At 50.4% G+C, this 27135-nt stretch overlaps 2 protein-coding genes and 2 long non-coding RNA genes across 12 annotated transcripts; 2 read left to right on the top strand and 2 right to left on the bottom strand.

Annotated features, from left to right (window-relative positions):
• Positions 1-1797: 1797 nt before the first annotated feature.
• Positions 1798-10249, bottom strand: Sh2b1 (SH2B adaptor protein 1). 9 transcript variants are annotated; one of them, XM_046454496.2, is made up of 10 exons: positions 10110-10249; positions 6919-7949; positions 6528-6629; positions 6185-6276; positions 5899-6074; positions 4007-4210; positions 3590-3801; positions 3236-3457; positions 2739-2838; positions 2440-2579 (listed from the first exon to the last, which is right to left on the bottom strand). In XM_046454496.2, coding segments are annotated over exons 2-10 (2052 nt in total). In that variant the 5' UTR covers positions 7861-7949; positions 10110-10249; the 3' UTR covers positions 2440-2577. The 9 variants fall into 9 exon arrangements, with proteins under 9 accessions (XP_046310454.1, XP_046310455.1, XP_046310448.1 ...); XM_046454494.2 differs by lacking the exon at positions 10110-10249 and adding an exon at positions 9924-10034; XM_046454497.2 differs by lacking the exon at positions 10110-10249 and adding an exon at positions 9609-9788.
• Positions 10250-10391: 142 nt separating this feature from the next.
• LOC131424546 (uncharacterized) lies at positions 10392-19281 on the top strand. Its single transcript, XR_009227800.1, has 2 exons — positions 10392-18797; positions 19180-19281. It is a non-coding gene; the product is annotated as an uncharacterized LOC131424546 (long non-coding RNA).
• On the bottom strand, positions 15079-21230 carry LOC131424548 (uncharacterized). Its single transcript, XR_009227802.1, has 2 exons — positions 20904-21230; positions 15079-19564 (listed from the first exon to the last, which is right to left on the bottom strand). It is a non-coding gene; the product is annotated as an uncharacterized LOC131424548 (long non-coding RNA).
• A 62-nt stretch (positions 21231-21292) lies between these two features.
• Tufm (Tu translation elongation factor, mitochondrial) lies at positions 21293-24962 on the top strand. Its single transcript, XM_046454736.2, has 10 exons — positions 21293-21448; positions 21550-21744; positions 22341-22507; positions 22683-22787; positions 22877-23041; positions 23175-23307; positions 23387-23491; positions 23585-23736; positions 23842-23961; positions 24657-24962. The coding sequence occupies exons 1-10, from the start codon at positions 21406-21408 to the stop codon at positions 24828-24830; spliced, it is 1359 nt and encodes a 452-aa protein (XP_046310692.1). The 5' UTR covers positions 21293-21405; the 3' UTR covers positions 24831-24962.
• The last annotated feature ends 2173 nt before the right edge of the window (positions 24963-27135 follow it).

Below are 27135 nucleotides of genomic sequence, written 5' to 3' on the forward strand. Positions count from 1 at the left end.
CCACCTGGCCCAGCACCCGTCTCAGGCCAGAGTCAGGCCCAGCACTCGCCAAACTTTTTGGCACTGGCTGGCTTCTGTCCAGCAACACCTGGAGGAGTGACAGGGCCACTGTCTTACAGCAGCAGGAATGCCCAAACATGGAGAGGGGGAGACAGGAGATGGGTAGCTTCAGGGGAGTCAAGCATGAGACAGGGAAAGAGGCAGGCTTTACAGGCCGCTCCTGCCAACAGGGCCCTTTGAGGTTATTTGTTTCTGTCTCCTCCAGCTTCCCAGAGGGGCAGAATGAAACCAGAGAGGGAAAGCCAGCAGCCAGGAGCTGCAGGAGGCTTTCCACCAGGGAGCCATGGCTACGGTGGGGACTGGGATGGGGAGAATGGGCAATAAAGGGCTCTCTCAGACTCTCGACGGTGGTCTCTACGCCCAGGGTTGAAGGTGTTCTTCCTCCTGCTTGAGGGCTGAGCTGCCCATCCCCGACAGGTTCTGAACTTCAGTTTATAAAGAAAGGCTTAGAGGGAAGTTGTCTGAGGCCCCTCAGCTGAGATGTGCTTGTCTGCAGAGTGGGTAGGTATCTCTGCGCCCATCCCTGCTTCATCTCTGGAAGGCAAGTCCCTGAAGGCTAGCAGGGTTTTGGGGGAAGGGGAGCCTCAGAGGACCAGTTGCCGCTAAATTAGGAGGAGATCAGGCCCTGCCTACCCCAGGGGTGCCACCAGCCATCTTGCTTTGAGAACATAGCACCCAGGTCTCCAAAGCACTTCCCCACCCTTTGATAGCCAATTCTATCCTGTCTCCTGAGGCCAAGTTTTGGGGGAGCCCCAGGGATGAGACAAAACAGGGAAAGCCAGCAGGCTTCCCCCAGCCAGTCCCCAGCCTGGGTGGCCTGTGTGCCCAGCTGTCTCCTGTCCATCTCCCACAGGACACAAGGCCCAGAATAGCAAGGTCATGAGCATGGGTAGGGCCTCCTGGAGATGGGGCAGAGTCTGGGGGCTGAGAGGTGGTGCTGGGGTGGGAGTGAGAGACATGGTAGGAGACAGGGAGAGGGCTGAGCACAGAGGTGGGATTCTCCAGAACCTGAGTGTCCCCTTGTTGGCACCCATCACTCCAGCATTGCAAAGTCCAGGGGTGCCCTCTGTCGGAGGGTACAGCTGTAGCACAGAAGATCAATTCAGAAAGCTGAGTTTAAAAATGGGGGCACTGCAAGAAGAGAGGCCTTGTTAGCTCCATGCCCTCAGGCCAGGCCTGTAGGTGCAGGCAACGAGCTGGTAGGGATGTGGCAGATGTGGAGTCTGGACCCACTCGACTGGATCTTCTGACTTTCAAGGGAAGCCAGTAATCTGAACGTGTTTGTGACACTCAAATGGAAACATTATCCAGACCAAACAAATCACTTCAGCAGCATGACTGAGATGAAACCTCATCTTGGTTAAGGACACCAGGGCCCAGAGCAGGAATACCTGGCCCCCAGGGCACACAGCAAATGAGAAAAGAGCCAGAGCTGGAAGCCAGTGCTCCGCCATTCAGCTTGCCCGTGTCCCTCTGCCCATTAGCTCTCTGCCTGCTTTCTCTTCAGGCAGGAAGGGCCTTTAACAATCACCAAAGTCCTGTCCCATTAGGACACCTTATTGGAGACCCCAAGAAGCACTGCTGAGCTTAGCACTCGCCAAGTCAGACAGGTGGGGAGCCACAGGGACCCTGGCTCTCCAGCCTCCCAGCTCTGGAGCTCACAACAGTGAGTGGCCTTCCCGACTCACCTGTCCTGCTCCCCGCTACAAACACTAGCCACAGCCATCACGGTGGAACTGAGATAAACCCTTTTATTTATTTATGCTTCTCCATTTTGTTTAAAACAACAACAACAACCACCTTAATATAACTGACAGCCCTTCCCCCCATCACCCTTGCTTGGGCTGGGGGGTAGTTGATGGGGAAATGGCCCCCAGGGATGGGGCTGACCATAAGAGCCCCTCAGGGAGGTAATGGAGCCCAAATCCCCTGCCTAGGGGATGGGCGCCTGTAGTGTACGAACTAGGGAGTTGACAGGGCTCTCGAACCTCTGCTTGTACCAGCACGTATGCCCTTGACTGACAAGGTCAGGAAGCCTGTGGGAAGGGGACTCCCAAGTCTCCTCTATGTCCCTACCCAGCCCACCTCACGACCCGAGGACTGAAGAGCAAGAAGAGTGGAGAGAGGGTGGGGTGGGGTGTCTCACACCAAGGAGTACTGGTTGTTAATGGCTCTGGGATGACCCCCTTCTTCTCCGTTGCCCCCTAGTGGTAACTGCTGGAGCTGCACAATTGGGGTCACCCCAATGTCCCCACCAGAGCCAGCACCACCCTGGGCCTCCATGCCTGGTGCTATGGCCTCTTCCAATTCGACCACGGGGACCAGCTCAACCACGGGGACCAGCTCTTCCTGGACCCCTCCACTGCCCGTTTTCTCTTTCTCTTGCCTCTCTTTGGCTGCTGGGGCTGCTGCTGCCGCCACTTCTGGCGCCCCCGACGCCTCTTCTGCCCCAGGATATGGGGAATCTGTCCATGAAGGGGGTTCAGGGGGCTGGGGTAGGTCATGGGAGGTGTTCGGTTCTGGATAGGAATGGTAAGAAGACAGACTGATGGCTCCTGCAGGACCTGCCCCTCGTTCATCTCCCCAGGAGCCATGTGCTATCTCCCCCCAGCCCATCTCCTGAGCACCCCCCATGGAAGATGGATCATGGGCGGAGGTGAGAGGAGGACCACACTTACACACAGTCACTCGCTCCGAAGGGCATGAGGGTGGAGGAGGCATCGGGGTAGCATCGATCTCCCTCGCACACCCCTGCATGGCTCCCAGCCTGCTCCCGGCCTGGGGGGGAGGGGCAACGTGGGGACAGATGGGACATTGGGGTGGGGGAGAGGGAGAGATCAGACAGGGACATCAGACATCAAGGGAGGAGGGAGGGGGATCAGACCAAGCATCCCCCAGGAGGGCAGGCCCAAGGCAAGGTAGTGACGAGGGGCAAAGACAGGGCTGGGAGGATGGACCAGGAGACAGACGGACGATGGAACGGAGGAGTCCGATGGAATGGGGATGCACCAGCCCAGCTCTCCGCTGCCGCCCGGCCCTGGCGAGGAGCCCTCCTTCCTACACCCTAGCAGCCTTCCTCCGTCCCTTCCAGACCCCTGGCAAGGAGCCTCTGCTGCCCTGTCTCCCCAACAGCCTCTCCTCACATCCCCCCGCCCCGGCTTTCTGGCACACACACCTCACTTCTTGGGTGCACGGGCACCTCCTCCCCTGCAGACCTGCTCTGCTCACCCTGCTGCCGCTGGGAGGGCACATAGCTGACAAGGACAACATCACTGGAGCCTCCAGACTCCAGAGGGATGGGGTGCACCCGGAAGTGCTCGAGCATGTCGAAAATGGACTGGAACCACAGATGCTGGACCCGGCACTGGCCCTCCTCGTTCAGTGACAAGCGCAGGTGCTGAGGGCCGGATGAGCAAGTGAGGTGGGAGCCGAGGCCCCTGCAGCCACAAAACCCTCCTCCCCTGGACAGCGGTGTCCCCCAAGCTCCCCAGTCTGCATAGAACAGAGCCTGTGCCTCAGGGGCGCTCACCTTGGCCTTGCCCTGGAAGTTGAAAGTGAGGACATATTCACCCCGCCTCGTTTCGCTCTGACGTACCAGGAAGACACCGTGGGAGCCGGTGCCTCCTTCCAGCACTAGCTGGGCGGCCTTGAGTCGAGAGAGCATCCCGTGGAACCAAGGATATCCTGAGAGGGGCTGGTCCCCCTCACCTCCCTCTGACTCCCCCTGGAACAGGAAGGACCCTTCAGGGAGGAGAGAGGAGGGAAACCTGGGTGTTAGGGAAGCTTCCCCATCCTGGGAGGAAAAAGCCTTGCCCGCCGCTTGTAGTGCCTCCTCCCCTCATGTGCCACTCCTTCCTCCAGGGTCACATCCCTTGGAATCCCACGACAGGAACGTCAGGAAGGCAGGCAAGTGGCCTGGAGAGACACCCATGCACCCCTCTGGTACCTGTGGCTGTTTCCGGAGTGTCCAAGGGAGGGTAGGGAGTTGAGAGGGGATGAACTGTTCCTGCAGGGGGGCCCTCCTCAATGGGGATGCGGGGGGGCAGCTCTGGGGGAAGCAGTTCCATGGAGTCAAAATGGGAGGCAGCAATGGAGGCCGAACTAGGGGAGATGGATGCTGAGGGCCGGTCTGAGAGGCCCCCATATGCCCCTGAAAAAAAATAGGAGGGCAAAGTTGAGAACCGGAGAAGAGTCTGTTCTGCAGGCCTGGCCTCCTGCCCGTTCCCCACTAGCAATCTACCCAGACCCCTCTGAGGCAGTGACCCCTGCTGATTTCTAACTGATGGCTCCTGACTTCCACTTTCTGCACTGTCGAGGGACTGCAGTTGTTGTAAGAAGGTCCTAGAATCCAAATGTGCCTATAGCTTTTCTGAATCAATAGCGGAAAAATTGCTGCAGAGGTGTGGGGATAGACTCTCTCAAAAATTCTCACATAAAAAAGGAGTCCTTTTTTTGGAATATAGGACAAAGTCCCCAACTCTCAGAGGCATCAAAAAGCCTCCTTCTAGCTGGTGTGGTGCCACATGCCTGTAATCCCAGCACTTGTGAGGCTGAGGCAGGAGGATTGCACATTTGAGGTGAGCCAAGGCAACTTAGTGAGACTCTGTCTCAAAATACAAAGGGCTGGGGGTGTAGCTCAGTGGTAGAGCACCCTAGAGTTCACTCTCCAGAATCTCAGCAAAAATTAAGACTCCGCCTACTTCATCTTTACCTTAATTTGCATCCATGTGGCTTTCACTTCAGCCTATCCAATTTTTCGAAGTATCCTGAGCCCTCCCCACCTCAGATCTCTGCACTGGCCTTCACCTGCTCCGAGTCATGTTCTCTTGTCTCACCTTCTCTGTGTAGCACTCCGTCTACTCCACTTTCCCTGTGCTCTTCCTCCTGAGCTCCTAAGGACTTCCTGCTTGTGCTGTTCAGAGGATACTAAGCAGACACTGTTTTGGGACCTGCTTTTTCTCAGGAGTGATGTTGTGCCAACCCATGGAGGGTAAAGAGCTCATCTCAGACATCTGAGTTGCCCCTTCCATCCTGCCCCAGGGCTAGCACAGGGCCCTGTATGGACTAGGGCCTGCCTGAATGTCTGCCGAGTGGCAGGCCTGGGCCATGCTGAGAAGCCAGGCAGGTGTGGCGAGGAGGGCTAGGGATCAGGAATGAAGATGATGTAGCCCATCTTTATCAGTGACTCTCAGGTGACCTCAGAAAAGCCACTCCCTCTCTCTGATCTCCGCTACTTGAGTTCTGATGCTGTGTGAATCCATTCTAGCTCCAAGAGTCTATGATTTCTTTGTTCATTTGCTGAATAGAGCCGTGTGCTAGGTACTGTCACATTGAAACCCAGAACAGCGGCCAGAAGAAAAGGGTAGAGTGGAAGTCAAATCTAGAAAGGCGAGCCGGGCTAGGCAGACACGTGTCTTTGTGTTTGGTCAAGCCAAAAGATACAGAGATAAAAGAAAATTTGGCGACCTCAACATATACAGAGTGAGAACAAAACAGAAACGCCTACAAAGTGTTTTGGAAGCTTGGAGAAGAGAACCATTATCTCCAGTAAGAGTAGTGGCCTGTGGGAGACTTAGGGAAAAAGTGACAAGGCTGGGCACAGAAGTTGACAGGGAGTTTCCTTGGGGCCTGTGTGGGATGGTAACAGTGGTGGTGCTAAACGGCAAGCTGTGGCTTAAGAGTGCTTGGCGTGTTTGGAGACAAGAGACAAGCAATTGGTGGGGCAGCTGGGGGAGAGGATGGGGTGCCCAGGAGAACCTGGAAAGAGGGTGTGGGGCCTGACAGCAGGAGCCTTGCACGGAAGCTCCGAGGCTCCCAGGTCTGAAGGCCCCACCTTACCTTGCGAAAGGCGATCATTGCTCTCACTGGGTCCCAGAAGCAGATCCTGGCTGGGCAGACTCTCTGAATGGTTCAGGCAGGGCAGCTCCAGGCCATCTGTGTTCTCTTTTGTGAGGAAGGAGGTCCCAGGAGCCAGAGGGAGGGTCATGGGGCGGGGACTGGTAGCAGGGCAGGGTCTGCAGAAACAGGAAAAATGGTGTTGGAGAGAAAGTCACCAGCAGAGAGGCATAAGGCTGCTCCCCACCCCCACCCCCAGGTCTCCTCAGTGACAGAGGCAGGTCCTCACCCTGGGCTCAGGCATTCTTGAATGTCAGACACCCAGGCCTTCACATGGAGAGCATCAGTTGTCTCCAGGATGTACTCTGAGGGGCCTTCCACCTGTGGGGTCAAGAGGAGGACCTCAGCCTGGGCAGGGGCCAGGGACGTAGTCCCAAGGCCACATCCACCCCTAATGAAAACATCTTCCACTCTAACATCTCCTAGGGAAGCCACAGTCCTGCAGTCACACTCCTGAGGCACCTGACATAGAAATACCTCTCGCAGACAACGATGCTTGCTCAAAAGTGCTGAGAGCTTTCTCCCGGCATAAGCACTGCAGAGAGGTGGGGTGGAAGGCTCGGAGCTCCTACCTTGACCACAAACGTGTTTTCCCGGTCAGGCATCTCCAGGGCTGTGGTTGTCCGAACATCCGTGATAGTAGAGCAGGGAATGCTGAGCCGGGGCCTAGAGGCCTAAGTGAGAGGGAATGAGATCCAGCCTTCCAGTGTGCAGAGGCCCACTCTCCCCTCCCTCCAGACATGCATCTTTCCTTCCTCAGGCCTTTCTAAGGCAGTTGGGCAAAAGGCAGGAACACTGCTGTCTCAGTCCTGCCCACAGCTACTATCAGACTCAAGCCCACTTTGAAAACAGTCGTGAAGCCATGATTGTGGGCCGGCAGAGCCTGGGCTTATGTGCACGGCTGAGTAAAGACTCTGGCTGCTCCATCAGTGCTCCCAGGGGCCCACCCTCCTCCTGCCTCACCTTGGGTGGTACAAAGAACTCCAGGCGACTTCCTCCTCCTCCTTCGCCTTCACTCCGAAGCAATAAGCGACACTTCTGCCACTGGGGCTGCCCTCCTCCCCCTGAGGTAGGCCCAGCTGCCCCTCCTCCCCGGCCTGCTCCCGCCGGGTCAGGGGCCGCCTCTTCGGCCCCCATGAAACTCAGCAGCTCTTCCCTCTGCACCACCCCTGCTCCATCCTTCAAGGTCCCCCCTCCCCGACTTAGTCTCAGCCTCTCAAATCGGTGAGTCCATCTTTCCCCAGGGGACGTGCCATCACTAACCAGTCCCCGACCAACAGTCCCAGCCCCACCAGAGGAGTTGGAGTTGCTGTTTCCACCCAGGACTGGGGGGCCTGATGAGGTCTCCAGGGGACTCGCTGGGGAGGGAGGGTCAACAGTTCCCCGCCACTGCAGGATGCCACGGACAGAACCTCGGACCGAGCGACCGACTGAGCGGAGGGAGAAGCGTTTCTTGAGCTTCGGCTTCGAGGAGGTCGTAGAAGAGGAAGAGACTGAGGAGGGGAGGGGGCCGGCCAGGTCCTCGGATGATCGAGAGGGACCCAGCACAGCCAGGGGCCCGCCCACCCTGCAGCTCTCGAGGGACAAGTCATGTGGCGGAGGGATCTCCACACCGGGACTCAGGGGAGCTATAACTGGTGGTGAGAGGGAGCCCGAGGCCCGGGCCACCTCAGCTTCAAAGTGCTGCAGGAAGAGCTCAGCGAAGCGGCGAGAGAAGGCAGCCTCCGCCCCAGGCCCCGCGTACTGGGGGTGGGAGGCCAGGTAGAGGCGAAAACGGCGGGCAAAATCCAGGGCTGCAGCCCGGGCGTGGGACTCACAGAACTCCCGCCAACTTGGGGGAGGGGGTGGTGGCAGGGGGGGAGGGGAGGGGGAGGCCCCATCCTCTGGGGAGGGGGCACCATTCATGATGGGCCCCAGGAGGTGGAGAGGGGGAGCCTGTGGGGAGGGGCAACAAAGAGGGAAGCGGCCAGAAGACACGGGGTGAGCGGCAGCAGCTGCAGGAGAAGAGAGAGGTACATACATGGAGTCACTGCAGAGGTGGGACTGGAGGGCATGTCCCACCCCAAGCCAGGGACTCCCTACTCTGGTTCAGACTCCTCAGAGGGCAAAGGTGGAGAGAACCAAACTGCCTCCCTTTCCTCTCCCAGATTTGCATGCTCCCCATGCCCCAGGGTAGTGGCTTCCCGGTGTCTAGCCTGAATCTCTCCTGCTGCCTTTCAGGCCATTCTCCCTGTGTGGGATCCAGGAGCAAGAGGACCATGGAGCACCTTCCTCCACAAAAGACTTTCCCCATCACCATTATCCCTTCTCTAAGATGGATCCTCCACCATCTACCGCACAGTCCTCGTGAGCCATACGAGAGGTTTCCATGGGGTCATCTTACCTTTCCCTGTGAGAGAATTTAATAACCTCTCCAACAGATGAGGAAACCGAAGCTCAGATAACTTTCAGAACTCGGAGTCTACTGTTTTCCCACTGTATAGTCCTTGTCCCCAGAGACTGGCTGGACCAGCCTCAGGGACAGCTCCTTACTACCCCAGCTCTCAGGGGGCCAATGGGGTGCTTAGAGCTTAGAGATCCTGCCTCCTGCACCCTAGGGTCCAGCTCTGAGGAGGGAGTTCACACGTTCAGAACCATTGATGGACAATGAATTCAAACAATTGTTTTGGAAGTTGACTCCAGAGCCCAGCACCTAAGCACTGCATGAAGGAGACTTGGCATGGCTGGCACCCACTTGAGCTCCCCATCAGTCTAGGGGCACAGCAGCAGCACCACCACCAGAGGAAGAGATGGTGGGTTGTGTCAGGGTAAGTCTTTGCTGGCCACAAAACAAAACATCACAGAGCACTGGGTCCTAGGATCTGCCTCCCTTTTCTCTTCCAGGGGAGTGTTCCATGAAGGCTGGTTAGCCTAATGGTTAAGGCCAGGGTTCTGGAGTAAACAGATTACACATCCTCTCTGAGCTGTGAAACAGCTAATGATCTCTACTCCCTACAGTCCTTCGGAAAACGGAATGGAACATGTCAGTGCTTGACACAAAATAAGCACGTGAGAAATGACTGCCATTACTGCTATCTTTATGAGGGAGAGTACTGGGGTTCCAAGTTTTTAAAAGAGAAATTGGAGAAAGGAAGAGGCTTCTCAAAAGTCTCACCACTACAAAGTGGCAGAGCTGGTGACGAATTTACAACCCTTGGATCTTTGGTTAGTGCTCCTCCCCCATGCCACACTGGAAATGACTGGCCCCAGGTCTGGGCCAAGGCAGCTCAGGAAAAGTGTCCCTGATCCATCAGCAACCCCACACTCCTGCTCAAATCCACAGCCAGGCTGCAAGTCTGCGACCCTCCCCTTCCTCTATGGCCTAGGCCTTACATACTCAGATGGCCCCCAAAACAGGGACTACTCCAAACCCACGAGAAGCGGCCAGGAGATGCGGGAGTCATGGAGCACAGGGGAACCGAGCCAAGAGGTGCAGACAAAGCAGAGACGGGTCCCCAGCCAGAGGCCACCTCGGCTCCTACAGGCCCACCCAGTCCTCTGCACCAGGCAGAACCAGCCCCCTTTCAGGCCTGCTGACCCTGTGGCTCCTGAGCTGGTGGCTCAGTTTCTCTTCTGCCAAGCAGGACTCAGAAACATTTTCCCGGTGCACCTGCCTCTTGGCTCAGTTCTGACATTTCCCGAAGGGCGGGTGGTGGAGGGTGCAGGCTCCGCTCCCGGCTCGGACCCTCCGGGCCCCGTGGTCAATCCACTCCGACCCGACCCGACTCGCTGGACACCCCCTCACGCGCATTCCCCCGGGCCGCAGTCTCCTGGGGACCAGCCCAGTCTGCTGCATTCCCCGGGGCAAAGTGCCCCTCCTGCCCCCGGGGCCCCACGCCCACCCCCACCCTGGGCTCTTCTCAGGCTCCGGGGTCGGGTCGCGGAGAGGGAAGAGGCACTTGAAGGGGGGGTTCCGGTTCCGGTCCTACCTGCATCTCGGTCCCCGCGGTTAGCTCCGGCGGTGGCGGCGGCTCCCGCTCCCTGCGCCCCCCCCTCCCCGCTCCGCGACGAGAGCCCAGCCCGGTGCTGCGCAGGCGCCAGGACCCCTTTTCCCGTCGCCGAAGGAAGCGACCATAGAGAAGAGCGGCGAGAGGGAAGGGCAGCTTCTTACTCACTTCCGCCATCCTCCTACTCAGTGCGGACCCCTCGGGAGCGAAAAGCGGGTGATTCTCGTAGGGTTGTAGGGACTTCTCCGGTTGCATCTAAAAGGGGCCGCAGAGGCAGCTGTGGGGAGGGCTTGGGTTCCACCAGAGCGTCCTCTCGGAGGAAATTCCGGACAAAGGAGAAAAGTCAACCATAGAGAAGCCACCTTAGGGGATAGAGTCTCGAGTCACTGCTGAATGCTAGAGTAGCCGCCGAGTCCTGGAAACCAGAGAGATGCCAAGGCTCTCAGAAGGTCCCGCCGCAGCCTAGAGCGCCTGGCCCTGCAGCTGAGGGACGTGGACATCGCCCCCAAGGAGCTGGGCGAGGGAAGAAGCAGGTGACCTTGGGGAGGCCCCGCGAGGAGGCGGATCCCTAACTTAATTTGGCTGCTTCTGTGAGGAAAGGGGCAGGTGGTCCAGGAGATTACGTCCCAGGCGAAAAAAAAAAACAACGGGGCCCAGAAATAATGAGGTGTGTTTGAGGACATCAGGAGGTATAAAATCTATGGCTCAAATAATTGAAAAGTCCAGAGTGGGCCAGGATCGGCTGAATGCAGGGGCCAAAATATATGAGGAACCTGTGGCTCACCATCCCTAGTTCAGTTTTCCCATGCATTTAGATTCACCCTCAGGCAGGGTATCCTCTCTTGGTGGCAAGATGGCTTTCCCTATCTCCAGACGTAATTCCCAACAGCTTAGCAACTTGGTAGAAGGAGAACACTTTTTTTTTTGCCCCCTGAGATTTCCGATAAAATTTCCAGAACTAACTGATTGGATCAAGTGCCCATCCTGGAACACAGAGGTAAGTAACCCAAGAGATGGAGATAAATGCTCTGACTCGCATAAGACTGAGGGCAGCCAGATGGGGCTGGAAGAACTTACTGTGAAAAAGTAATTTCTGACCTAGCCAATCTGCTGGCTCTAACCAAGCTATCATCATGTCAGAGACGGCCTTTGTTAGGTTCTTCATCATCATCTTTGTCTACCCTGCTTCAGAGAGAGATGCCAATGGGAGGGAATCTCTATCTGTGATCTACCCCTGCATATCTTTATACACCTTCTGTAGTTGGGCCATCCACCCGGGGGAGAGACAGCTGAGGAATACAGAAGGGCAAAGGGCTGTTGATGAGTTAGGTTTGGAAGTGTTGTGTCTAAACTGCCCAGGAAAGTGTGTGTGTGTGTATGCTGGGAATTGAACCCAGGGCCTCACACATGTGAGGCAAGCACTCTACTGCTGACCTACATTCCCAGCCCCCAATAAAACCTTGAGATTACTGAAATATTCTACATTAACATTTTGTATTGCAGCCATGACCACATATGGCTATTAAGCACTTGAAATGTGGCAAGGATGACTAAGGAACTTAAGTTTTAATTTTTTAAAATAGTCACATGTAATGAGTGTCTACTGTATTAGATGCATCAGGAGGTGTTCTTGAAGAGCTAGGTGGAGCTGTCCAGCAGAGATGAATTTACAGTCTGAACTGTACAAAGCAGTTTGGTGATCAGACATGAGGAACAACGGTTGAAGCCATGGACATGAATGAGACAGTCCAGGTAATATATGTAGAGAAGAGACCTCGTTCTGGGAAACAACCCTAAACAGGCAGAGAAATAGAAAGTGTTGAGATGATGTTTTGAATCATTTCCCAGAAGTGTTCTGAGATGAGGGTTTGTGTTCAAATGTATTCAAATTATTTATTAAGAAAGTGCTACCTGGAGCTGGGCATGGTGGCACATACATCCCTGTAATCCCAGAGATTCTGGAGGCTCAGGTGGCCTCTACATTTTAACAAAACCCTATCTCAAAATAAAAAATAGAAAGGACTGGGGATGTGGCTCAGGGGTAAAGTACCCTTGGATTCAATCCCCAATATCAAAATGCAACAAAGCTACCTCAGCTTGGGGTGTAGCCCACTAATAGAGCATGTGGATAGCATACTTGAGGCCCAGAGTTCAATCTGATTGCCATCCCACCAAAAAAAAAAAAAAAAAAAAAATGCTACCAAGAGAAACCAGTAAGGGAGCAGGAGGAGAAAAAGGAAGCCAAGCAAGCACATGATTATTGGGCAGAGAGTACTTCAGTTAGAGCCACAAGGGAGCCCTGGAAGTAAGTTATGCCTCAGATTTGTCCAGAAACAAGGGATTTGGCCCTTTTGTACTTTCACATCCCTCAGAAGTCGAGTCCCAGGCACTTCTGTCAAGGCAAAGCCCTCCAGCAGCATGAGGAATAATGAATTAATAAATTATAAAAAGGCGGGAGTTCTAACTGTTGGAAGAGAAGCCATATGCCAAAGGTGGGCACTGTGGTAATACAGGACGTGTGAGAGGGAAATGGGCAAATGCACAAGCGCATACAGGACATGAAAGGATCCATGGGAGTGGTGCTACGTACTGCCACTGTCTCTTACAGAAGATGTTGATACGGAGAGATTGCTAAGTGACCTTGGGGAAAGTAATTTTAGGGAGGTGGTGGTAGCAGATGCCAAGTGTTAGTGCTTTAAGGAGTGAATGAAGTGGAAGGAGGAATGGGGAGAGCTGTTTTACAGGTGTGCTGAAAAGGGAAGGTCAGAAATGGAAGGTTGGAGTTTGAGAAGGTAGGAAGGGGCTGGCGGGGTAACTCAGTGGTAGAGTGCTTGTCTGGCATGCACTGGGTTCAACCCCCAGCACCACTACTACCACCCCCAAAGGTGGGAAGGTTTGCTGAGGGAGTCTTGGAAGTCTAAGGGGAAGGAAGCTAGTAGACAGAATGGCCATTGAAGGAAGGAGTTTTGGGGAAGATGGGACAGGATGGCATCTTGGGCCAAGTTAAACCAAGGTATTAATATGAAAGGGAGAAACATTTCTTCCTCAGGAATAGGTTAATACTCAGGGTACCACAAATGATATAAACCCCAATTCAAGCTAGTTTAAACATGAAGAGGGGGTAGTTTGTCAGTTAAAAGAATTAAATAAGAAGTAATGACTTCAGGCATGGCTGGATCCAGGGGTTCTAACAATGTCATTTTGAACTTGGCCTCTGGCTCTTTTAGCTCTGCTTTCCTCTGGGCTGCCTTTATTCTCAGACAGGTATTCTCCTTGATAGCAAGATGGCCCACAGCAGCTCTAAGCTTTGTTCTACAAGCTCAAGGGAAAAGATCATAGCTTTCCTGATGGCTTCACCAAAAGAAATAGGGCAATCATCAGCTCAGCTTTTAGTCACCTTAAGACCATCTCTTGGATAATAATTTGTCACTGGGTATGGTGGGACACACCTGTAATCCCAGCAACTTGGGTGGCTGAGGCAGGATGATCACAAGTTCAAGACCAGCCTGGGCAACTTAGTAAGGACCTATTTCAAAATAAAAAATAGTGCTGGGGATATAGCTGAGTTGGTAGCGTGCCTGCCTCACATGCACAAGGCCCTGGATTCAATCCCCAGCACCACACACACACACACACAAAATAAGAAAAAAAAAAAAAAGGGAAAAAGGTGGGGGCTAGGGTTGTAGTTCAATAGTGAAGTGCCCCTCGGTTCAATCCCCAGTACTGAAAAAATAAGAATTTTATTCTTTGTCCCAGGTTCCTAGCAGAGCTGCTAAAACATGCACAATTTCCTAAGTGATAGAAACAATTTATGAAGAATCCCTTTGGTTATACTGAAGTTTTTGCTAATGAGTATTCATGGCAGCCCGTATGTAGCTTCAGTATGGGGCGAGCACCAGAAAGAACCTGGTGATTTGTGGATTGGAATTTGGAGCCTGTGGACCTGGAGATTGAAATGATTCACATGACCAGTGATTTATTAATCACCCATGCCTAAATCATGAAACCCCAATAAAAATTCAGGATGCTGGAGACCAACAGGTGTGAATGCACCGATGTACCAGGAGGGTGAAGTACCTGGAGTTCACAGGGACAGTGTCCTGGAACTCTGCCTTTGACTCTCCCAGAATTTGCCCTGTGCCTTTGCCTGTTATTACTTGGCAGGTCTTAATTTGTATCCAATGAAACGAATCCCAAGTGTAGCACTACCTGCATTCTGAGTCATTCTTGTGACTTACTGAACCTGAGAGTGTGGCCGCCTCTAAGGCAGCCATGCATGGCTAAGCCACCTAGGCCACCTCTCAAATGCCTTTGATTGAGCAGCTTTTGTGATGTTCACAGTATTTCCAATTTGGATACCTTCTTTCACAGCTGAATGACACGTGTGTGGTCAGCACTGTTTGAAGGGCACCCAGGGTTGGCGTGCAGGGGTGGAGGGCAGATGGGTAGGCCTGGGTACAGACAGGAAGTTGGTGCAATGGTCCAGGAAAGGCTGATGCTAACCTGACAAAGGCAGTACAGTGGGGCCTGTACCCAGGGGAATATCCAGAGATTTTTGAGGACATAGTGCCAGGCTGGCTGGTGGGAAAAAGAGTGCAGGATGCCATTGAACTTCTGTAAGGGCCTGATGAGTGGCACTGAGGACAAAGTTTTGGGATTTCTTCCTCAGTTAGCTACTATGCACTCATTCAAATGACAATAACAAGGCAGGAGAATCACAAATTTGAGGCCAGCCTGGGCAACTTGATGAGACCCTATCTTAAAAAAAAAAGGGGGGGGGCTGGGGCTTAGCATGTAGTGGAGGCACTGGGTTCGTGCCTCAGCGCCACATAAAAAAGATAAATAAAGGTGTCCATCTACAACTAAAAATATATTTTAAAAATATTTTTAGTTGTTGATGGACCTTTTATTTTATTTATTTGTATGTGATGCTGAGAATCAAACCCAGTGCCTCACGCAAGCCGGGCAAGCACACTAACACTGAGCCCCAGCCCCAGCCCACAACTAAAAATATTTAAAACAACAACAACAACAACAAACTTGAGAGGGTCTCTAAAAACTTCAGAAATAAAAAAAATCTTAGAGATCATAGTTAACTTCCATCCCCAATTTATAGATAATAAAGCCAAGGCCCATATAGATGCAGCAAATCATTTTTATTTACAAAGTGGATATGAATACAAATTTTGTTTTCCATTAAAAACATCAAGAAACTTAAAAGCCCAACAGAAAGGCTCAACTGATTGATACAAGTCATTTCTTCATTGAATGATTTGTTCATCTAAACGTCACTATTGTTAAACAATAAATTCTTGTTGTCATAAGCTGGTGAGACAGGATAGCAGAAACAGAACCAAGCAAGCTAGTAATTTGGGATATCTAGGTGCTATGAAAAAAATCAAAGGACAACTGACAAGAGGGCTACTTGAGGTAAGAAGTGATGTCGTCCCAGGTAGACTGTTGAATGAGGACAAGCCATGGGGAAAGCTGGGGGCAGCATTCCAGGAAAGGGAAGAACATTTGCAAAGATCCTGGGGGAATGGTCTGGGGCTGTGGCTCAGCAAGCACTCATCTCACACGTGTGAGACCCTGGGCTCGATCCAAGTGAAATAAAGGTGTTGTGTCTAACTACAACTAAAAAAATATTAAAAAAAAAAAAAAAAAGATCCTGGGGGGAGACAATCTTAGGATGTTTGTAAAACAGATGACCTGTCTGGCTGCGGGGAGAGTGAGTGAAATGAGTGATATTAGATAGATTCAAAGGTGGGCAGGGGCCAGATATGCAGCCACAGGGAAGAGTCTTGATTGTGTGTTGACACCAGCCATATTAAGATATAATTCATCTATCACCTGCTCCCACTGAGATGCAACTCACACATTTAAAGTAGAAATTTAGATTTCATTCTAAGTGCAATGAAAAATTACTCAGGTAAGATGGATGTTTGTTTATTTACTTACAGTGCTGGGGATTGAACCTAGGGCTTTGCACATGATAAGCATGTGTTCTACCACTGAGCTACACTCCAACCCCCGACCACATTTTAAAGACTGTGTGGAGAGTGGACTTGACAGATATTAAGAATAAGAACAGAGCCTACAGGACCTACTAGAGAGCTCTTGAGGTAACCTAGATGATGGACGATCCCAAAATGAACCACAGTGTTAACAGTGGTAAGGGTGACAAATGGTCACATTTGAGATCTAGTGTGGGGAGGAAACCTACAGGTCTGGGTACTGGGTTAGGTGTGGGAAAAGGGGAAGAGAGTGTGGTATTGCCTTTTATTTAATGTATAAGAGTGTCAGAAGCCAGGTGTGGCGGGCATGTGCTTGTAATCCCAACGACTTGTGAGGCTGAGCAGGGGGATCCCAAATCTGAGGCTAGCCTAGGCAACTTAGTGAGACCCTCTCTCAAAAATAAAAATTAAAACGGCTGGGGGTGGAGCTCAGAGGTAGAGTAGCCCTGGGTTCAATCCTACAATACCCAGTAATAGCAGGGGTAAGGGAGGAGAGTGTGGGAGAAAAATGAGCCCTGTTTTGCATATATTGAGTCTAGTACCATAATACTGGCCCCTTCAGTTGGGAAGACTGATTAGTAGTTCAAGTGTACTGCGTGCATGACCGATGTGATTCTGCAACATGTACAATCAGAAAAATGAGAAATTATATTTCATTTATGTATATCAAAGTACATAAATGATTGTCATGTGTAACTAATTAGGAAAAATTAAAAAATTAATTTAAAAAATAGTTTTAAGGGTGGGGTTGTGGCTCAGTGGTAGAGTGCTCGCCTACCATGTGTGAATCACTGGGTTCGATTCTCAGCACCACATATAAACAAATAAAATAAAGGTCTGTCAAAAACTAAAATATATATATATATATATTTCAGAGGCCTACAGATGAAAATGGCCAGGCACAAAGGACAGAGAAACAGATGAAGCCTACCCCCAGCTCTTCTTAAGTCACTGTCTCAGGATCAAAACCCAAGAAATATATCTTGGTACCACGCCCTGTTGAGAGATGGTAGTTAAGGGGGCTGAGGATGTGGCTCAAGCGGTAGTGCGCTCGCCTGGCATGCGTGCGGCCTGGGTTCGATCCTCAGCACCACATACAAAGATGTTGTGTCCGCCGAAAACTAAAAAATAAATATTAAAAATTCTAAAAAAAAAAAAATTCCATCCCAGGGACTGGGTTGTAGCTCAGTGGTAGAGCGCTCGCCTCGCACGTTCGAGACCCTGGGTTCAATCCTCAGCACCACATAAAAATAAATAAGTGAGAGATGGTAGTTAGGATGTATTTGGCTGCAAAAAAACCCCCAGATGATCCTGTTTAAACCATAAGGACACTCCTCATTTCACATCAGTAGTCTTCTTGGGCATTCTTTGCTTTGTCCTTCTCTGGGATTTGGCCTTGTCATCAACTGGGAGAAAGATGGGCACAGCAGTTCCAGGTTTCCTATCCAGACCTCACAACATCCAGAGAAGGATGTGCATCTCTTCAATGCCTCCTTAACAATAAGGAATCCTTGCCAAATTATTTTGTTATATTATGTGCATGTATAGATATATAATGAATTTTTTTTTTGTTTTAGATGTTGATGGACCTCTATTTTATTCATTTATTTACATGCAGTGCTGAGAATTGAACCCAGTGCCTCACACATGCTAGGCAAGCGCTCCACCACTGAGCCACAACCCCAGCCTGATATATAATGAATTTCACCATTATAATTATAATGCTCCAAAAAAAAAAATATGGGTCAGGGTGAGGAATTCTTCCCTGACCCGCCCCCCGCCCCAAGCAAGCAGATCTCTTACTAATCCCTGGTCTGAAAGAAGTCACACATCCAGCCCTAAACAAAACCCCTGCAAGGAGAACTGGCCCACTAAAATTGGAATAGACCTGTTAGGATTTCTTCCTGGAGCTGGGGAAAAGGCCATCCTGAACTAAATCAGAACACTGCTGGGAGAAAGAAAAATGGCTGTTAAGCAGGAGTTCAAAGTCTGCCACACAGTAGAAAAAACAGATTGCTGGGGTTGGGAGGTGGAAAGCCATTTGATTTTAAGAGCATCTTTCTAAGGAGTTCAAGATTCTAGGACAAGCAAGGTGGAGCAAACCTGCAATCCCAGTGACTTAGGATTTTGAAACAGGAGGATCACAAGTTCAAGGCCAGCCTCAGCAATTTAGGGAGACCCTCATCAACTTACACCCTTCCTCAAAATAAAAAGGACTGAGGATGTAGCTTAGAGGTAAAGCTCCCCTGAGTTTGATTCCTAGTACAACAAAAGAAAAGTTCAAGATTCTGCATAAAGAATTTTTCTTCCAACTGTAAACACATAAATGTTTGAGAGAGAAAAATCTCCAAGCAAATTCAGCCTTCTAAAGTTGCAAGTATTTCAATTTCCTTTGTCTCCACCCCTTATACACATGCTATTTTTCTACAGTGGCCAGGAGCTCTTCATTTAACGTTGCTCACAGGTGTTTTCACAGGTGTCTGGCTCTCCTGGACTCTACCTCTGAACCTACATTTCACCCCAGTTGCTCAGGAGGCAAATTTGAGGCCAGGTGGTGCAACTTAGTGGCACTCTATGGCAAAATAAAGTGCTAGAGATGTAGAGTTCTTGCCCAGCATGCACAAGGCCCTGGGTTCAAGCCCCAGAACTGCGAGGGCGGGGTGGGGGACCATGTAACCATATCCAGACTAGACTGGACCTTTGTGCTCTTTCCACTCTTTCACAGTAATATGGTCGTAAGTACAGAGGGACATCTTGAAGAGACTGTACATCTGAGGAAATTCTCTGCAGTCAAACCTGTTCCCCAATATCAGTGTCAGTCAACTTCTCAGCCTCCACTGATGTAAGAACACTGACATGTCATTTAAGATCCTTTGATGAGACACATCCATGTGAGGCTTTGGATGTGCTTGGTTTTGGGGTTGGGGAGAGGGAAAGTCACTTTCTTGATGTAGAACAAGCTTTAGTGCCACTAGCAGTAACTGTTAGAGATGAGTCTAAATCCTGGCTTATAGTATTTGTTGGCAGTGGCAGCAGTTTTATTTTCAATTTCTTTTTTTTTTTTTAAATCTTCTTAGTTGTAGATGGACAGAATATCTTTATTTTATTTATTTATTATGTGGTGCTGGGGATCGAACCCAGTGCCTTTCGCATGCGAGGCGAGTACTCTACCACTGAGCTACAATCCCAGCCCTTCTTCTTCTTTTTTTTTTTTTTTTAAGCAGTTACCAGATGAGATCCATTCTATGGCTTGGAACTGTTCCTCAAACCTGTGTCCTAAGTCTGTAAGCTGCCTAATACCCTTAATAAATCCCTCTTTGCTTAAATCAGCCAATGTAAGTCTGATATCTGTAAATCAAGATTCCTGATGTAGGGGGAAATGCTGGGGAGTGACATTGGTCCAGTTATGTTGTGTGCGTGTATGAATATGAAACAAATCATTACAACAATAAGGCACAAATTTAAAAAAGTGAAAGAAAAATCCGTTTATAGAAGTTGCTATGGGGCTGGGAATGTGGCTCAAGCGGTAGCGCGCTCACCTGGCATGCGTGCGGCCCGGGTTCGATCCTCAGCACCACATACAAACAAAGATATTGTGTCCGCCGAAAACTAAAAAATAAATATTAAAATTCTCTCTCTCTCACTCTGTCTTTAAAAAAAAAAAAAAAAAAGAGTGTGAGATGCTTTATTTAAAAAAAAAAAAATTGCTATAGTCAGCAGCTGTAGAAAATATTTCCCCCATTTTGGACTCTTATCCTGAGCACTGTGTTTCTCAAATTTCAGGCATTCACACTCAGCTTTCCCAAAAATGTGTCATAGGTTCATAACACCCATTATGTTACCTACCAAATAGTGTACTTTAAAAATAAATTGTTTTTTTTTTTTTTTTGAGGGGGTGCTGGGGATTAAAGCTCATACATGCTAAGCAAGTGCTCTAATTTTTTTTTTTTTTTATTTGGAGACAAGGTCTCACTAAGTTGCTTAGACTGGTTTCAAACTTGGTGATCCTCCTGTCTCAGCCTCCTGAGTCGCTGGGATTACAGGAATGCAATACTGCACCAGGCTTCCCTCCTCCTTTCTTTCCTGTGGTGTTAGTATCAAAATCAGGACTTTGCACATACTAGGATAGTACTTTACCACTGGGTTACATTCCCATGGGTATATAATGAGTTTCAGAAACATAACTTAGAGTTAGGCAGCCACTGTCACCACCTCAGGGTGAGGTCACAGAAAGCTGCCATGAGATGATGGATGTGAAAGGTCATTTACTACCTTGCACTCATTCATTCAATCAAAATTTACTGGGCACTCACTCACTGCGAGCCCCATCCTGTGTTAAGCGCTGGGGCCAGGGCGGGACCAAGACTCAGGGCTGTCCTTAAAAGGCTCCCCAAGCCCGGCGCGGTGGCGTATGCCTGTCATCCCAGCAGCTCGGGAGGCTGAGGCAGGAGGATGGTGAGTTCAAAGCCAGCCTCAGCAACAGCAAGGCACTAAGCAACTCAGTGAGACCCTGTCTATAAATAAAATACAAAATAGGGCTGGGAATGGGGCTCAGCGGTCATGAGCTCGAGATCAATCCCCCCTAACAACAACAACAACAAAAGGCTCCCTAAGGTGGTCCTTCACCCTCGGTGTCATCTGTAAAAAATTCTGTGGGTGGGAGACGACCAAGGGAATTGCTTCTTAGGCTGCAGAAGGGTCCTAGGGGCGTCCGGCAAAGTTGTCCTGGTGGCTCTGACTATGTGAGGTCAGCGTCCCCGCAGGTTGTGAGACAGGAGCGCTGGTATCTGAGGTCGGGACTGGACGCCCCGGGATCCCTTCCCAACTCCTCCCAGTTCATTCCTTCTCAGATCTCCTTCTGAAGTGGAAGCCACTATTCCCATTTTGCAGCTAACAGTTTAAAGAGAGACGAGTCACACCTGAGCCCCCGTCCAGGCACTGGTCCTACCTCCAGCTGTGGCAGAGGCCGCCAGATCGCTCAGGGAATTCGGTGCCGCTCTGCGCCGGGACCAGGATGTTCCCGAGCAGTCCTTGCGGTGGCCGCCCGCAGGCCGGGGCCTTCTTCCCTTTGAACCCAGCCTAGCCCTACCTAACCTCCGAAGTCCGCTGCCCTGGGAACTACAAGCTCATGAGCGGTCGGGCCCCTGGTACATTACCGGGCGCCCTCCAATGCTCCGCCATCCCGGGGAACCTTCGTCGCCCCTCAGCTTGCCAGGCCTGAGGGAGCTGTGGAAACTTTAATCCTTCCCCGCCTCCCTGACACAAACACCCTCCTCTTCCGCCCCACGCCCGGAAGTCGGCTATACGCCCATAGAAACTGGAGGCTAGAGGAACCCAGACCTGCCCTCACTTCCGCCGGATGTGACCTGCAGCCGCAAGTGCCCTTCCTCGGTTGCACGCGCGGGTTCCCGGTACTCACTACTGGCTCTCGGGGGCAGAATACGACCACAATGGCGTCCGCCACCCTGCTGCGCGCGACGCCCCGCTTTAGTGGTGAGGAGGCAGGGAGGGCGATGGTGGCCTGGAGGCACGTGCGGGCTTTGCGGCAGCTGGGCTCGGATTCACGCCCTGACTCCGCGCCCCTGTCTTGGCAGGTTTCTGCGCCAGCCCGACCCCATTACTGCAGGGTGTGTTGCGACCGCTGAAAGCCCGGGCATTTCCCCTCTTGTACCGCAGTCTGGCTGTGGAAGCCAAGAAGACCTACGTGCGCGACAAGCCCCATGTGAATGTGGGTACCATTGGCCATGTGGACCACGGCAAGACCACACTGACTGCAGCCATCACGAAAAGTGAGCAGGCTTGGGGTGGGGGCGTCCGCCAGAGCCCTATCTACTTGAGGGACTGGGAACCAGGGAGGTGGGGCCACCACGGTGTCAGTTGGTAGAGTTTACTGTCGCCCCAAGAGAACTCGAACGTGGGGGAGGTGATTTGGAAAACGTAGGAGCCAGATTTCCCTGAACTTTATACATTAATTATGTAAAAATCCTAAGGATGTATATTTAACTATGTATATCTTTCCTTTGGCCTTGGGAAATGCTGATAAGAGGCTTCCCCATAAGTCACTGGGTAGGCCCTTGAGGTCTTTTAAATTTTTTTCTGGCCCAAAGTGGTCTCCGCTGGAAGAGACTTTTTAATTGGTGCATTATAGTTGTATATAATGGTGGGATTTGTTGTTACATATTGTATATACACACAAAATAACTATAATTTGCCCAATATCATTTCCCAGGATTAACTCTTGCCCCGCCTCTCCCCCACCCCGCCCCTTTTCATCTACTGATCTCCCTTAGGTTTACTTAGATGGGAGGGACCCAGGGGTGTGGCCTGAGTTCTGCCTCTAGCTTTGAACTTGGGCTGAGAGGTGTGTTCTCTTCCCTCCAATTAGTTCTAGCCGAGGGAGGTGGGGCTAAATTCAAGAAGTATGAAGAGATTGACAATGCCCCGGAAGAGCGAGCTCGGGGTATCACCATCAATGCGGCCCATGTGGAATATAGCACTGCTGCCCGCCACTATGCCCACACAGACTGCCCGGGTCATGCAGATTACGTTAAGGTGAGGGTTGCTAGGAACAGGTCCAGAACCTGCCTCCTCTCAAGATAATGATAGGCTTTGTGGGGAGGGGGTGCTTTAGGATAGATTCAGATGTTTGGATGTGAGATCAAGGGTTTGCCATGGCCACAAGTGGTGGTAAAGAGCTGAGGAGGTTGTTTTCTGTCCTTCTACCCAGAATATGATCACAGGCACTGCTCCTCTTGATGGCTGTATCCTTGTGGTGGCAGCCAATGATGGTCCCATGCCCCAGACCCGAGAGCACTTATTACTGGCTAAGCAGGTATTCAAGAGCCTGGACGGGGATGGAAAGAGGAAGAGTGGGAACTTGAGTGACTCTGAACTTTGACTCTATTCCTTTCCCATTTACAGATTGGGGTGGAGCACATTGTGGTGTATGTGAATAAGGCAGATGCTGTCCAGGACTCTGAAATGGTGGAGCTAGTGGAGCTGGAGATCCGGGAACTGCTCACAGAATTTGGCTACAAGGGGGAGGAGACACCAGTCATTATAGGCTCTGCTCTTTGTGCCCTTGAGGTAAAGGCAGGGGTTAGTGCTGATGGATGATGGGGCTAGGAGGGTATTCAAGGGCTTTGCTATCTATCTGGGGGAGTGGCTCTTGGTGAGAGAAATAAAGGAAATTTCAGAATCCTACCCCATCCCCCAACAGCAACGTGACCCTGAGCTAGGTGTGAAGTCGGTGCAGAAGCTGCTGGACGCTGTGGACACTTACATCCCAGTGCCCACACGGGATCTGGAGAAGCCTTTCCTGCTGCCTGTAGAGTCAGTTTATTCTATTCCTGGTGAGGACTCTGCCTGTTCATCACTTCCCACAGCAACAGCCTGACCCAGGGTCTGACATCCTGTCCTCCTTTCTCCTAGGCCGAGGCACAGTGGTGACAGGTACATTGGAACGTGGTGTTTTGAAGAAAGGAGATGAGTGTGAATTTCTGGGACATAGCAAGAACATTCGCACTGTTGTGACAGGTATAAGAAGCAAACCCTGGCATCCAGGGACTGGTTCCAAGATGACTTTCTCTTGTATCTTGTCTACCCCCTCCCTTTTCTCTTCCCCATTAGGCATTGAGATGTTTCACAAGAGCCTGGAGAGGGCAGAGGCAGGGGATAACCTTGGAGCCCTGGTCCGAGGCTTGAAGCGGGAAGATCTGAGGCGTGGCTTGGTCATGGCCAAGCCAGGTTCCATCCAGCCCCACCAGAAGGTGGAGGCTCAGGTGAGGGCACTAAGTAATGGTGGCAGGGCTGAGCTAACCTGTCCCCTGCAGAGCAGCAGGGCTTCTAGCCAAGCCCAGCTCCATCCTCATTGCTCTTTCCTCCAGGTTTACATCCTCAGCAAGGAGGAGGGTGGCCGCCACAAGCCCTTTGTATCCCACTTCATGCCTGTCATGTTCTCCCTGACTTGGGACATGGCCTGTCGTGTTGTCTTGCCTCCAGGGAAGGTATGGTGGGTATAGGGAATGTGAAGGCACGAAGGGAGTATTATTCCTACCAGCTCTCATAGTTCAAAGATGTCATAGAAAGCTCGGGTGGGTCTGTTTCCTTGGGTTAAGAGAGGCTGGTGGCTGCTGCTGAGAGAGCACTGGAGTTGGGAGTCCTCATCCAGCATGCCCTAGGCTGAACTAGGTCAAAAGCCCAGCTACATCACCATTTACCCACAAAATTTCCCTGGAAAGGATGCCTCTTGATGAGTGTTGTTAAATACAAAGTCTTCTGACAAAGAAACCTGTTAAAAGCAAAGTTTCTAAATATTTTTCTTAAGAATGTACCTCAAGCTGGGTGTGGTGGTGCATACTTGTAATCCCAGCAACTTGGGAAGCTGAGGCTGGAAGATTGCAAGTTCAAGGTCAACCTCAGCAATTTAGCAAGACTGCCATCTCAAAATTAAATAAAAAGGCTGGGCATGTGGCTCAGTGATTAAGCAATATCCAGTACCAAAATGTGGTGGTGGGGGGAGTACCCTACTCTAGAAGCACAGGGTTTCTTGAATAATGTCTGTGGTCTGATGGTCAGAATACATGAAGCTGTGCCCAGACAGATTCATCACCCTGCTGCATTTTCCCGTGACTTAACCTCCACAGCAGCCAGCAGTTAGACTGCTAAGTCTGTGTCTGGTCCATCTCTCCACCTCTTTTAGGAGCTTGCCATGCCTGGGGAGGACTTGAAGCTCAGCCTAATCTTGCGGCAGCCAATGATCTTAGAGAAAGGCCAGCGTTTCACCCTGAGAGATGGCAATCGGACCATTGGCACAGGCCTCGTCACAGACATACCAGCAATGACTGAAGAGGACAAGAACATCAAATGGAGTTGAGTGTGGACCTCTGCTCAGGTTCTCTTAATTTTAGAGCTGCAATCTCGCCCAGTGCAGCTAGATGGACACTTTCCCTGGTTACATGGGGTGGCCTGCCAGGCAAGGTAGGGCAATAAAATTTGTGAATAATAAGCTAGCCTTTGTGTCTTATGTCCTTTGCATAAATTGAAGTGACAGGAGATTACGTAAAGGAAATAAAGCCCAAGATGGATGAAGAGCTTAGTTCAGTCCATCTCTATGGGGGTTATATAAACTAAAAGCTCTTCAAAGCCATCTTAACTGCTATTGAGTTTGAGAAGTAGAATCTACTATTGGTGAGCTTATGATTCCTAAAAGATTTGCCTGTCGCTTGGAGACACCATGGAGTCAGCTGTCACTAAGCACTCATCTTCTTTCTTGACCACCCATTTAAGTGCTATGTTAGTGGGGACTATACTTTGTTCATCTCTGGACCTAGCAGCCAGTGTATAAGAAGTACTAAGTACATATCTCAGAAAGCCAAGTAATCATTCCTGAAGAGTACTTGAGTGGTCATTACCGCTCTATGACTGGTTTCAAGTACAGGAATGAGAACATTTAAGAATGCAGTTAGGGCTAGGAGTGTAGCAAGCTCAATAGTAGAGTGCTTGCCTGGCAGCATGCAGCCACATGTTCAGTCTGAGATTTGAAATTAAGGAAAAGGGAATGTATCAAATATATAAGGAATGAAATGCTTAGATCTTTAAAAAACAAACAACATGGTATGACTGCCACAGAAGCTGATCCCAATTAAAAAAAAGTGGGGATTTTTATAAATGGGCAGGCCTGTCAAGCTTGCATCCTGATGCCTGAACATCTCATGATACCTGCCCATTCAAGGGCAGACTCAAAACCTGATCTATGACTCCAAAGCAGAAGCAAACTAAGAAAAAATGGGAAAGAGGCAAAGAGGATGGATGCAAAAGGAAAATATTTGCAAAAGCAGCATCCTAAGACAAGGCAGGTTTGTTTCAGCACCCTCCTGTTCAAGCAAGGCTGAGAGTTTTCATGGGAACTGCTGACTCCATGAAAGCTAAAGCTCCAACTTGAGATTTCTGCCTAAAGATGATAAATCAATCTACAACCTTCCCACAAAGCATCAAAAAACTACTCCATAATATCCGCAAATACCTTCCACAATAACTAGACATACATCCTGAGCCCAAATGCATGCAGGCTTTACAGCTGTTTCTATTGCTGACCCTGCCCCTTTTATACTTGGGGTTGAACCCTGGTGCACACACTACCACTGAGCTACATTCATAGCCTTGCTAAATTGCCCAGACTGGCCTCAAAACTTGATGCTCCTGCCATAATTTCCCGCATTGCTGAGATTACAGGTGTATACAACCACATGGGTTTATTCCCATCTGGAGGGCTCTTTGCTTAGAATTCCAACCCTGGCCAATGGCTCACATTTTTTTTTTCCCCCACTTAAAATTTTCATTTAAAGCCCCTCCCCTCCTCATACACCCTCAAGTTTTTGTTTCAAGTGGTTAACCCTGACACTGAGCACTGGTCCCATCTTCACAATCCTGGAAGGAAGGAATAATCTCATTTTATGGACAAAAATCACCGAAGTCAGATCACAAAGAATTCCAAACTGCCACCTTGAAAAAAACACCTCATCTGAAGCCTATTACCATTTCAACACCCCATGCTTCTTGTCCTAACCCCTACTCTCTCCCTAAACTGGTTCCCCAATCCACTTCTCTCCCCCTTCTAGCAGCTTTAACTCTAGGTTTTTACCCACAGCCGAGACCTCTAAGCTGTGCACCAACCAATAAGGCTGATTATTTATTTATAACTTTTCAATGGCCAGAAACAAACTGCGTTCAATAAAGAGATACACACAACTGGGTGGAGTGGTACAAGAGTATAATCCCAGCACCTCTGGAGGCCAGTTTTGACAACTTAGCAATATCCTGTCTTAAAATAATAAAAAAGGCTAGAGCAATAAGTAGTTCAGTAGTATAACATCTGCCTAGCATATGAGGCCCTGTGTTCTGCCCCACTACCAAAAAAAAAAAAAAAAAATACTCCCCTGATACTTGTACTTTTCACCATCCAGTAACACAAAAACTCCATCAATAATCACAACTCCACGTTAAGACTGGAACTCACTTTTCAAATGAACAGCACACAACTCGAGGTGGTTCCTTATCCTAGGTTCAGAGAAACTGCTACTTTAGACAAAAGGAGAACAGGTGACATGATGAATGTAATCCTAGTATCACCTAAGACTGAACTATAACCAACCTCTCATCTCTAAAGAGCAAACTATAAG

This window comes from Marmota monax, unplaced genomic scaffold (assembly GCF_021218885.2).
Source record: "Marmota monax isolate L192 unplaced genomic scaffold, Marmota_monax_Labrador192_F-V1.1 WCK01_AAM20220418_F8-fsc00086, whole genome shotgun sequence".
Classification (NCBI taxonomy): domain Eukaryota; kingdom Metazoa; phylum Chordata; class Mammalia; order Rodentia; family Sciuridae; genus Marmota; species Marmota monax.

Coding starts and splice junctions, on each gene's coding strand:
- Tufm (XM_046454736.2), top strand. CDS start 21,406: ATGGCGTCCGCCACCCTGCTGCGCGCGACGCCCCGCTTTAGTG. Junction 22,788..22,876: donor ACTTATTACTGGCTAAGCAG/GTATTCAAGAGC, acceptor TCCCATTTACAG/ATTGGGGTGGAGCACATTGT. Junction 23,737..23,841: donor ACCAGAAGGTGGAGGCTCAG/GTGAGGGCACTA, acceptor TCTTTCCTCCAG/GTTTACATCCTCAGCAAGGA.
- Sh2b1 (XM_046454498.2), bottom strand. CDS start 7,977: ATGTATGTACCTCTCTCTTCTCCTGCAGCTGCTGCCGCTCACCCCGTG. Junction 6,630..6,918: donor AGTTCTTTGTACCACCCAAG/GTGAGGCAGGAG, acceptor CCTCTCACTTAG/GCCTCTAGGCCCCGGCTCAG. Junction 2,580..3,288: donor GCCCTCCCAGCGGCAGCAGG/GTGAGCAGAGCA, acceptor ATTCCTATCCAG/AACCGAACACCTCCCATGAC.